The following is a 12887-nucleotide window of genomic DNA, read 5'->3' as shown; positions in this document are numbered from 1 at the left end:
CTGCCACACACACAAAAACACTTGAAAAATCAACTGATTCAGAAACAGAGCATTCCACAAACAATGAAATTGAATTATCGAAACTTGACAAACCTAAAAGAAATAAAAAAAAAATCTGGAAAGCATTTGAAATTACAACTCTCAAAACGCGGTCTTTCTCCACAGGATATTAGAACAAAACTTAGAAAATCAACCTTGCGCAATTCTGTTTCTTTGGGACTCGCAAATCAAGGTGCAGTCCACAAAGACCTAACGTCCATTTTTGGTGGCACATCCAAAAATGTAGACCTAATCGCACTTCATCCATCTGAAGAAGAGGATGAAGAACTTAAAATGAGTTGCGATGCTTCGCAACTTCTCAACACTGTTCCTAATCCTTTACTTGAAGCAAAAGTTACTTAATGGGTACCTTCGTTTCATGGAATTGTCGTGGCCTTCGGTCCAAATTGAATGACATTAAGACCATCCTTAACAACTTTCATCCTATCTGTTTTGGTGTTCAGGAGACCTTCTTGACACCTAATATCCCCATCAAAATACGCGGTTATAACTGTGCTCGTAAAGATGCAGAAACAGCATCTCATCCTTCTGGTGGAGTTTGTATTTTCACGTCGAATTTATATCCGAGTACACCTCTCCTATTACACACTTCTCTGCAGGCTGTGGCTGTTCAGGTTCATACACGAATTTTGGTCACAGTCTGCTACATTTACTTACCGCCTCATGATGTCATTCGTCAGCAAGATCTTGATAACCTTGTGGACCAACTTCCTTCTCCATTTATTATACTTGGAGATTTTAACGGCCATAGTACGTTGTGGGGTTCGGAAAGTACAAATTCTCGTGGGCAACAGATAGAACAGTTTATTTCTAATAATTGTCTCTGTTTGCTCAATAATGATGAGAAGACGTACTTCCATGAACCCACACGTAGCTTCCATAGCCTTGATCTAGCCATGTGCTCTCCTGAACTCTTGCCGGTATTGAACTTTGCAGTTAGCAAAGATCTACATAATAGTGACCATTTCCCTATTATTGTCTCCCATGCTGATAGCGGCGGTGCGACTGTCTGTCCTCCGCGTTTTCTATTCCAGCGGGCAGACTGGGATACTTTCACTCAATTGGCAGATATCACAGAGACCATGGTCAGTACTTTCGACATTACGGAAGCAATGCAACTTGTTATTGACACCATATTAAACGCCGCAAATGCCACCATTCCAAAGACCTCCCCACGTCTCAGAAAATTTCGCAGACCGTGGTGGAATGAGGCTTGTCGCGACAGCCACAAGCAGCAGAAAAAACTATGGAACATCTTTCGGAGGTACCCGACAACTGAAAATCTCATTGCTTTTAAAAGAGCCAAAGCGCTAGCTCGTCGCATTCGTCGTCAGAGTCAGAGGGATTCCTGGATTAAATTCGTCGTCTATTACATCATCGACCTCCAGCAAACAGTTGTGGAAAAAAGTAAAGGCTGCTAATGGTATTTATTGTGAATCTTCCATTCCTGTTTTAAATACAGGAAGTGGGATACATTCTGCTCCATTAGAAGTAGCCAATATCCTGGGCCAAGCATTTGCACAAGTTTCTGCAATAGATTCTTATGGTCCTGAGTTTCTGGCGATTAAGAATCCCGCGGAACGGTTGCCTCTGCATTTTAATGACCGTCGCAAGTTTTCATACAACTGTAAATTTAAAATGTTTGAACTCGTAAAGGCCTTATCTAAATCTCATGACACCAGTCCAGGACCAGATGGGATTACATACAACATGCTCCGTCATTTGAATACCACTTCCCTTTCCAACCTGTTATTATTATTTAACAGAATCTGGACCGAGCAGAAGTACCCTTCACAATGGTGCGAAGCTATTGTTATCCCAATCCTAAAACCCGGCAAAGAACCATCCAATCCTATGAACTACCGACCAGTAGCTTTGACGAGCTGTCTCTGTAAAACCTTGGAACGTATGGTCAATGCTCGTTTGATTTTCGAATTAGAAAAACAAGGATGTATCTCTCAGTTGCAGAGTGGTTTCCGTAGGGGACGGTCTACTGTTGACAACCTCGTCTTTCTGGAAACGCAAATCCGCAATGCATTTGTGAGGAGAAATCACCTTGTATCTATTTTTTTTGATATAGAGAAAGCGTACGACCGTACGTGGCGTCACGGCATACTCTCAACGCTTTTTAAATATGGTTTTAGAGGAAATTTACCGATATTTTTAAAAAACGTTTTATCTTGTCGAACGTTTCAAGTTCGCATGGGTAACGTCTATTCAGATGATTTTATTCAAACTGAAGGTGTTCCGCAGGGTAGCATTCTTAGTGTTACTCTTTTTATTGTCCATTTTAGCCAAATTATTAATGTTTTACCTCCATCTATTCAAGGCACATTATACGTGGATGATCTCCAGATCTCTTGCCAAGGGAGCAATATGCACCTGATAGAGCGACAACTGCAGGTTGCTGTAAACAAACTTGTAAATTGGTGCAATGAAAATGGACATACGATTTTTCCAGAGAAAAGTAAATGCGTCCATTTTTGTAGGAAACGGGGTATTCATTTAGATCCCAAAGTTCAGATTCGTAGTGCTACCATCCCTGTGGTAAATGAAATAAAGTTTTTGGGGATAATATTTGACCGTAAGCTCACTTTCCTTCCGCATGTCCTACATTTGCGGAAGAGGTGTGATAGGTCATTGAATATTCTCAAGGTACTGTCCAGAACCACTTGGGGAGCAGATCGAACTTCCTTGCTTAGAATTTATCAGGCAGTGACTTTATCCCGTATAGATTACGGAAGTATGGTATATGGCTCTGCTCGCCCTACGGTTTTACGTAGACTTGATACCATACATCATTCTGCTTTGAGAATTAGCTTAGGAGCATTTCGCACCTCGCCTGTGAATAGTCTGTATGTTCTCTGCCATCATCTACCACTAAGTTTACGGCGTGAAAAATTATCTGCCCAATATTATCTTCGAGCACTGTCTGTTCCGAAGCATCCTGTGTGTTCTTTGACATTTCCGGTTAGTCTTCGGAGACTTTATAATGCTCGTCGCTCTCACGTACTTCCATTCTGCGAGAGAGTTAAACTGCTCCTTCGTGATTATGGACTTCATGATAAGGTAATCCAAACATACGATCCATTTTCCTTTCCTCCCTGGAATATTCCTCAGTTTTCATTTTTAAATCCCTTCTCTGGTTTTGAGAAGCAGAGTACTTCCCCTATTGTTTATCAGAATCTGTTTTATTCTCATTGCTTCCAGTATTCAGATGGTCAAATCAGATGGTCATGTTGGTTGCGGTATTGTCTTTCATACCGACACATTTAGTTACCGCCTAGATTCCTCTCTATCTGTTTTATCCGCTGAATTATTAGCCATCTTTTATGCTCTTCAGAGGATTTCACTCTCTTCTGATCGTAAATTCTGTATCTACACTGACAGCATGAGTTCACTGACAATGTTTTCCAACTGTAATAATCAGATTCACCCGGTTGCCTTGGAAATCCTCGATCTTCTAAGGACTTTAAAAAACAGGGATTTTGAGATATTGTTTTGTTGGATTCCGAGTCATGTCGGAATCACTGGTAATGAGCTGGCGGATAATGCAGCAAAGAGTGCATCTTTGCTTTCACAGCGAGACATCCCGTTCTGTGATGCTAAAAATACTTTTCAACGTCGTATGAATTCACTCTGGCAGGAATCATGGAACAATCATACTAATAACAAACTTCATAACGTAAAACCTATCATTTCATCCTGGCCTTGTTTACCAGTGCGAGAGCTAGACGTCAAATTGTCTAGACTCCGCATTGGTCACACTCGTTTTACTCATAAACACCTTTTATTCGGTAATCGAGCTCCTATCTGCTCTAGATGCCAAGTGATTTTAACCGTTCTTCATCTTTTAATAGAGTGTCCTAATTTTGATTATTATCGTTTACGTTTTTTCTGTGCTTCAACAGTGGACATGCAAATGCTCGTGGGGGAACGTCCCCACAAAAATCTTTTTAAATTTTTAAAAGCAACTGGATTTTACCATTGTATTTAACATTTAACTTTGTTGGTTTTACCTTGTTTACAATTTTAAGAGTTACTGCTTTGCAATTTTATCAGTTTTATTTAATCAGTTGTAGGACGTAAAGTCTAAGACTATATTTTAACCATATGTCTGGCGCAGTATAGTCAGATATGGCTCTTGCGCCAATAAACACCAATATCCAATCCAATCCTAGCCACTTGGTTAGTCTGCTAGGGATCAAGCGAAAGGGTCATTCTCTGGGGCTTGGCGTTAAGGGTGGTCAACGTTCCTGGAGGCGACTCTGAGCGTATAGGCCTTGGCTAGCATCAGGGTAAGTGCCGAGGCTGGGGATGTCCAGAGCCGGTGGCTGCCTTCCCTTGTTGGGCTCCGTGGTGGGCGGTGCCGTCAGGGCCCGAATTTTGTCATTCCTTTGCATGGGTTCTTGTCAAAAACTTTCTGGCGTGGGAAATTCTAATCTGGTAAAGAGCAATATAGACTACCTTAGTAAATTCGTAAGATTTTTAATCCTGTCTTTTGATAAATCTAGAAACATTTCTTCTCTTTCACCTTTTGCAATTTACAAAGGTATTACAGGCATTGATGGAGAACCAAAATCGATTAAAAAATTGAAATCGGGTGATTTCTTGATTGAAACTTCGTCTTCGACGCAGACAAAGTCTTTTCTGATTGCTAAAACATTACTTGACATTCCAATATCTGTAACACCCCACAAAACTCTGAATTCTGTTCGAGGTGTTATCTCTGAGCCTGAATTGTTCAATACTTCAGAATCGGAAATATTAGAAGGTTTCTCTGATCAGGGCGTTATTTATGTCCGCCGTATTTTTGTGAAGAAGAGTTCAGAATTTCAACCAACTAATAGCATAATCTTAACTTTCAATAAAACTGAACTACCCAAATCAGTCAAAGCTGGTTACTTGTATTGTCGTGTACGGCCTTTTATCCCCAATCCGATTAGATGTTATAAATGTCAACGGTTTGGACATTCAAAATCTGCCTGTCGCGCAAATTTTGTGTGCTCTAGATGTGCATCAGTTGGGCATTCTTCTACTGACTGTCATTCAGAGCCGAAATGTGCGAATTGTGCGCAGCCGCATGAATCAAATTCAAAGTTTTGTCCTACATGGCAACAAGAAAAACAAATTCAGAAGCTGAAATTATTAAAAAATATTTCGTATGCAGAAGCAAAAAAACTGTGTCTGCCACCATCTGTTCCATCATTTGCAACCTTAGTGCAGCAAAGAAAATCCTTTGATACAGCTGAAAAATTTATACAAACAGATTTAAGTTTTACCAGCATGTTCTGCGCATCTAAAGTCTCCGTTTCAACTCTCACTGATGATAAAATTTGTAATGTCACACGACCTCCAAAGAAGAAAAGAGCCAAGCAAGATACCAGTATTGATTTTAATGAAAATATTACAAAATTCCAGAATACAGATTTTCTTTCTGAATATAGAGAGTCAAATGACACATTTGTCCAAGATAGAACCGAATTGCCATGTCCAACCAGCTCCTTGAGAGAAACCGATAATTTACATCCTGATGATACAGAAGTTTCAGAATCGTATGATTACATTGACTATGACCCTGAAGAAACCATAGACGAAGACATGATAAATGTTTATAGACAGCAGCCATCAACCAGTCGAACAATTAATCCACGCTTTTATCCAACTTTGAAAAAGAAATATGGTAAACATCGACGGAAGAGAAAAAGCTGACATTAATTTTAGCTTTTGGATTTTACCTGTTGCTAGCACCATTGGCATTTAACCAGAGATCTGTGTATTTGATTATTTTTATCGTGAATTTTAGAATAATAATACTCGTTCATCTTTCATTGTTACTTAATTTTAGAAACTAATCATATTTGAATCATTTTACCTTTTGTAAATCACGTTATGTCTGCAATCATATGAGTTGTTAATCCACCATTTATGCTCTCTCTATGTATATATGTATACACACATACCATATGCTTGGCGCAGCATGACCAAAATTGGTTTTTGCGCCATAAAACCTCAAACACTCACTCACTCACTCACTTTGTGAGTGGTGATTATATGTAAGGTAGCAAGTAAGAGTTGATATGGATCCTCCAGAGGTTAGAGGGTACCCAACTCGGGATGGTCTGACAAATATGTGATCTTCTAAATTAATTTTGTTCCTGATATTTTAATGCAGCTGCAATCTTTCTCTCATCTAAATATTAATTTAGAGAGCATTTTTATCTAAAAGTTTCAAAGTTAAGAATATTCTTTGCAGAAATACCAAGCCTCTACGAAAAGCCGGACATAAAAGCGCAAGATATAGCTTTACTTTAGTTTACGTCATCTGGTGACAAAATATGTTCTTTCATTCGATTGCAAATATAACAACTGAAATGTTCTTCCTTAATTATCGGTTAAAGAAGAGTAAAACCATCTACAAGTAATTAAATTTCATGCAGCTAAAATATTAGTTATTTGAAAATTAAGCTTATTCTTAATAATATTTTTAAATTAAGCTTTGATTTTTACACTCCTTTTAATAATGGATTTTAAAATCCATACAACTTTAGCACATTAATTTTGCAAATTTCACATTTGTTTATGTCCATCTTACTTGAATAAGTCTCTAAACATATTTAAAACTTTAATGTATGAAACGTAATAACGTTATGATAAGATTAAATAAATTATGATAAAAATAAAACGTTATGATCAAATTAAGAAATAATCTATGGATTTCTTAAATCCTGGTATAATTTTGAGAAATGGTACAGTTTACTGAAACGAATATATTTTTTTCTACAGAAAGGAAAATGGCAGAAGTGATTCTCTACGGCACAAACAAAGTAATAGACATGAACTGAAATCTAAATTTTTACCTTATGGGATTACCATTTAAAGTTTCTTTACGACAAAATAATACAATAATTACCCAAGTTTGTTTCCATCAACAATAACACAAATTTGGATGTTAGCGAAATAATTGCAAACTTCAAAAATACCTGATATTTCGGATAAATAGGTATTATCAATGATTATTCGAGCAACGCCTTTCTTTAAAAAAATTCCTACAGAAAAAAAAAACAGCAACTACTCCAAGAGGACTTCTTTATATTATTTTCATGATTATAAAATTACGATTTTTTTATAGCTAGACCTAAGTTAATTTAAGCTCCGGAGGTGATTTGATGGAGTATCATCATGACGAGACGGCCTCATAACGATTTAGGTTTCACTTTACGCTGCTATATAATGTTTATTCCTGAACATGACATTTCCGTCTACATATTCTTTTACATAAAACAGAGCCTGCTTTTGGGAGCTGTACGATCCTTAAAGTTTGTTCTGTTACATATAGTTTTATTTTTTATATTTATTTATTTTTAAAACTTTGAACAAAATTTCATCAACGAAATAATGTTTGTTTATATCTATTCGGTAAGAATTTGAAGAAAATATCAAACATCGATATTTTGTACTAAAATATAAATTTGTGACAAGTTTTTATAATTAAGTAATTATTCCATTTGTTTCTGCTGAATCTCTCTCTCTCACACACACTCTTTTTTTTCTTTTGAAAACCGTATCTCTACAGATTTAATCAGATATCTCAAATGTCTCCATAAATATTTAAAAGTAGGAAATAAAAAAATTCAAAATTCAAAACTTTAAAAATTTAATTTTGGCCATCGTATACATATTTCCTTCGAAACTACTGCACGTTATTGTGGGATAAAAGAAAACTTCTTGTATATTCTTTGATGTTGTTAAAAGAAATATGATTTAAAAAATCCAATTTCAGTTCAATAATTTGAATGGTATAGAAAGTCCAAAATTTATCTTTGTAGTTCATTTTGAAAATTATCAGATCATTGTACAAAATTTGTTTATCGACATAATTCAAATATTTATCCACCAAAATTTATTCTTGCTCATGGAAGAATTCTATTCTCTATAATTTCACTTTTATTTTGAACTACGCTTGTTTGTATAAATTTTGGCAGTAATTTTTTTTTCTCAAAATATTATTTGAACCTTGTTTTACGTAGTCGACTTTTAGTGTTTCAAACAAATAACGTAGCTGAAAATTTTCAAAATACTGATATTCATTCCGATTTTCAAATCATATCTGGATATCATTTGATATCTGACTGCAGTGATCAATATTTAATGAATTCCTTCAAGAAAAAAAAACTTATATAAGATTATAAATTTAATAAAAACACGAACGAACATTTTCTTTCACGTTATTTAAACATTGATTGTGTATATTAATGCAATTTTTTAACCTTCTTGAACTACGCAATGTTGAAATCATCAAAAGGAGCTTAATGTTTGAAGATTTTTACAAGAAATTGAAACACTAAAATGGAAAGAAAATATAATTTTCTGGCCGAAATGTTTTCTACATAGACATAAAAAAATAAATTTATTGCAGCTTTGCAGGATCTTTTCTAATAATTTCAGATTGACTTCTTGTTTTAAACCATTTTCTGCCCGTTTTTCCTCATTCTCATTTTAACTAGCTTGTAAATTTCTAGAGATTTGACCTCATGTAATTTATGATTAATCTTAAATTTATATCCCCTCAGGGACTCACTTACTGTAGATGAGTAGTACGGTTGTCCCAATCCCGAGGTACCCAGGGATCTTTACTCCCTTTACGTTTTACTCTCCACTATGCCTTCTGCTTTCTGCTATTTTTTCCTTCCCTCCACGACAAGCGAGGGAGCTCTCCATGAGAAGATGTCGCCGCTCTGTTTCTTCTTGCTTCTCATGGACAACTAAAACCCCACGTGTTGGCCGTGCGTGGCAACCCATTAGAAAGACGGGTGGTGCACTGTGGTCCCGGTGTATCAATCGGCTGGTACCTAGTCCCCTGAGTGGCTAGTCTGCTAGGGATCAAGCAAAGTGGCAAAGGATCTTTGGGCTTAGCGTTAAGGGTGGTCACTGTCCCCGGGGGTAACTCCGAGCGTATAGGTCCCCTCAGGGGTTCACCTACTATAGGTGAGTACGGGTGTCCCAGTCCCGAGGTACCCAGGGATCTTTACTCCCTTTAGGTTTACTCTCCTCTGCGCCTTCTGCTGTCTTCTTTTTTTTCTTTCCCTCGAGGGTAGGCGAGGGAGCTCTCCATGAGAAGCTGTCGCCGCTCTGTTTGCTTCCTGCTTCTCATGGACAGCAAATACCCCCACGTGTGTGCCGTGCGTGGCAACCCATTAGACGGGTGGTGCACTGTGGTCCCCAGTGTCTCAATCGGCTGGTCGCTAGCCACCGGAGTGGTTAGTTTGCTAGGGATCAAGCGAAGGGGTTACTCCTTGGGCTTGGCGTTAAGGGTGTTCACTGTCCCCGGGGGTAACTCCCAGCGTATAGGTACCAGTTAGCATTATGGTAAGTGCTGAGGCTAGGAACATCTAGAGCCAGTTACTGCCATCCCTTGTAGGGCTCCGTGGTGGGCGATGCCGCTGGGCCTGAATCCCCATCAATATCGTATGGGCAAAAAAAACTTTGCTCCCTTCAGTGGGCATCATTTTGTAATGCAATCTCGTGAAAAACATTTTGATTAATTTTTTTTTATTCAAAGAATATCGACCCCTCAGGGGCTCACCTACTATAGGTGAGTACGGGTGTCCCAATCCCGAGGTACCCAGGGATCTTTACTCCCTTTAGGTTTACTCTCCTCTGCGCCTTCTGCTGTCGCCTTTTTTTCTTTCCCTCGACGGCAAGCGAGGGAGCTCTCCATGAGAAGTTGTCGCCGCTCTGTTTGCTTCTTGCTTCTCATGGACAGCCAAAACCCCACGTGTTGGCCGTGCGTGGCGACCCATTAGAAAGACGGGTGGTGCACTGTGGTCCCCGGTGTATCAATCGGCTGGTACCTAGTCACCTGAGTGGCTAGTCTGCTAGGGATCAAGCGAAGGGGTTACTCCTTGGGCTTGGCGTTAAGGGTGGTCACTGTCCCCGGGGGTAACTCCCAGCGTATAGGTACCGATTAGCACTAGGGCGGATGCCGAGGCTGGAAATAACCAGAGCCGGTAATTGCTTTCCCTTGTTGGGCTCCGTGGTGGGCGGTGCCGTCGGACCCGAATCACTTACTATATCGTATGGGCTCCTCGAAACGTGGTCCCTTCAGTGGGCATAGAAACATTCCAATATCTTCCAACATATCTTATCATTTCGATCCGTTTTACATTGTAAAGTGAGTTTCTGCAAATAACGAAACTTTTCAAACTGTCTCTCCTTTCCTTGTGCCAAAGGCTATAACGGCAACAGTTGGCGATGTTAAATCCATTCGTAAAATGCGCTCTGGTGACTTGCTTGTTGAGGTGAATTCTCGTAAGCAAGCCCAGCAGATTCAAAAATTAAAAGCACTGGGAAATACAGTTATTGGTATAAGTCCTCACCAGTCGTTGAATACCTCTAAAGGTGTCATTACCTGCGGGGAACTCTTAAATGTCCCCATAGATATAATAAAATCAGAAATGAAACCGCAAGGAGTTATAGATGTCCGCCGCATCACTATACGGCGTAATGGACAACTCCTTGAAACAAAACATCACATCTTAACGTTTCAGACACCCAAACTACCAGAATTTGTTTACGCAGGTTATATACGACGCCCAGTAAGGCCGTACATTCCGAACCCACTTAGATGCTTTCAGTGCCAGCGATTTGGCCATTCTAAAGTTAATTGCCGCGGGTCTTTAACATGTGCCCGCTGTGCAGAAAAAGGGCATGATAGCCAGGAATGTTCCACACAGGAAAAGTGTGTGAACTGTAAAGGCGATCACCCTTCATTTTCTCGATCATGTCCTAGCTGGCAGCTTGAAAAACAAGTAATAACAATAAAAATCAAAGAAGATCTTTCATATCCCGAAGCCAGGCGTAGAGTTCAAGCACAAACTCCTACTCCTGGTAAAAGTTACGCTTCTGTTGTTCAGAACACCTTTTGCGCAAACTGTTCATGTAATAATTGTGTAAAATTTCACACCGATTCAAAACCACCTGAAAATATTAGGAATTCTGATTCTGAACATTCTAGCAATAGTACACTTGACAGACCCAAGAAACCACAAAAGAAATCGAAGAAAAAATTGCAAAACTCGCTGACGTTAAAGTTAGCAAAACGCGGTATTTCGAAACAGGAACTGCCTTTAAAATTGAAAAAGTCGGCATCTAAAAATTCCGTCGCTTTAGGACTTGCGACGCAGGGTATAGTCCACAAGGACTTGTCGTCCATATTTGGTGGCATGCCCAAAAGTCCAAATCGACTTTCTCTCCATCCATCAGATGAGGATGAGGATTTGCACATGAGTTGTGAGGTTTCCGCAACTCTACCACATGCGCCTATTAACTTGCCTGCAATCTCGAATTCTTAATGGGTACCTTCATTTCCTGGAATTGTCGCGGCCTTCGGTCCAAACTTTTTGACATTAAGACCATTATGAACACGTTTCATCCTGTTTGTTTTGGTCTTCAAGAGACCTTCTTGAAGTCCAATATTCCAATTAAATTACGCGGTTATAATTGTGCTCGGAACGACGCAGACACTGAATCTCATAGTTCGGGAGGGGTGTGTATCTTTAATCTATATCCGAGCACACCTCTCACTTTACAAACTTCTCTACAGGCTGTGGCTGTTCAAGTTCAGACACGAATTTTGGTCACAGTCTGTTGTATTTATCTACCGCCTCACGATGTCATACGTCAGCAAGATCTTGACCAGTTAGTAGACCAGCTTCCTAAGCCTTTTATTTTATGTGGCGATTTTAATGGACATAGCACTTTGTGGGGTTCAGATAGTACAAACTCTCGAGGGCGGCAGATCGAACAGTTTATAACAAATAACTGTATCTGTCTGCTCAATAATGATGAGAAGACGTACTTTCATGAACCCACACGTAGATTTCATAGCCTCGATCTAGCCATGTGCTCTCCTGAACTCTTGCCATCGTTGACCTTTACAGTCAGCAAAGATCTACATAATAGTGATCATTTTCCTATTATTGTCTCCCATGCCCACAGAGGCGGTGCGACTCCCTGTCCTCCGCGGTTTCTATTCCAGCGGGCAGACTGGGATAATTTCAAGCAATTGGCAGATATCACCGAGAAGATGGTCAGTACTTACGACATCACGGAAGCAGTACAAAATGTCATTAACTGCATAATAAGATCCGCGAATGCTACTATTCCGAAGACTTCCCCACGTCTAAGGAAATTTCGTAGACCGTGGTGGAATGAAGCTTGTCGCGACAGTCATAAAAACCAAAAGAAACGTTGGAGTATTTTTCGAAGGTATCCGACAACAGAAAATCTGATTGCATTTAAGCGTGCCAAAGCTCTTGCTCGTCGCATTCGTCGTCAAAGTCAGAGAGATTCTTGGATAAAATTCGTATCCTCCATTACATCCTACACTTCCAGTAAACATATGTGGAAAAAAGTAAAGGCCGCTAATGGAATATATAGTGAAACCTCCATTCCTGTTTTAAATACAGGAAATATGGTGCACTCAACTCAATTAGATGTTGCCAATATTCTTGGTCAAGCATTCTCACAAGTGTCTGCTATTGATTCTTACAGTCCTACGTTTATGGCTATTAAGAATCGCGCGGAACGGTTGCGTCTGCGCTTTAATGACCGACGCCCTTTTCCATATAACTGCGAATTTAGGATGTTTGAACTGGAAACGGCTTTATCTAAAGCCAATGATACAAGTCCTGGCCCAGATGGGATCACATATAATATGCTCCGCCATTTGAATGCAACTTCCCTTACGAATCTGTTAATATTATTTAACAGAATATGGATTGAACAGAAGTACCCTTCACAATGGTGCGAGGCTATTGTGATCC

General features: G+C 39.3%; 1 protein-coding gene across 1 annotated transcript; it reads left to right on the top strand.

Annotated features, from left to right (window-relative positions):
* Positions 1 to 10334: 10334 nt before the first annotated feature.
* On the top strand, positions 10335 to 11414 carry LOC129980784 (uncharacterized). Its single transcript, XM_056091167.1, has one exon. The coding sequence runs from the start codon at positions 10335 to 10337 to the stop codon at positions 11412 to 11414; it is 1080 nt and encodes a 359-aa protein (XP_055947142.1).
* Positions 11415 to 12887: the final 1473 nt, after the last annotated feature.

Source organism: Argiope bruennichi, chromosome 8, assembly GCF_947563725.1.
Source record: "Argiope bruennichi chromosome 8, qqArgBrue1.1, whole genome shotgun sequence".
Lineage (NCBI taxonomy): Eukaryota > Metazoa > Arthropoda > Arachnida > Araneae > Araneidae > Argiope > Argiope bruennichi.
Note: the sequence above shows the minus strand (reverse complement) of the source record. Positions and strands in the feature narration are given on the sequence as shown.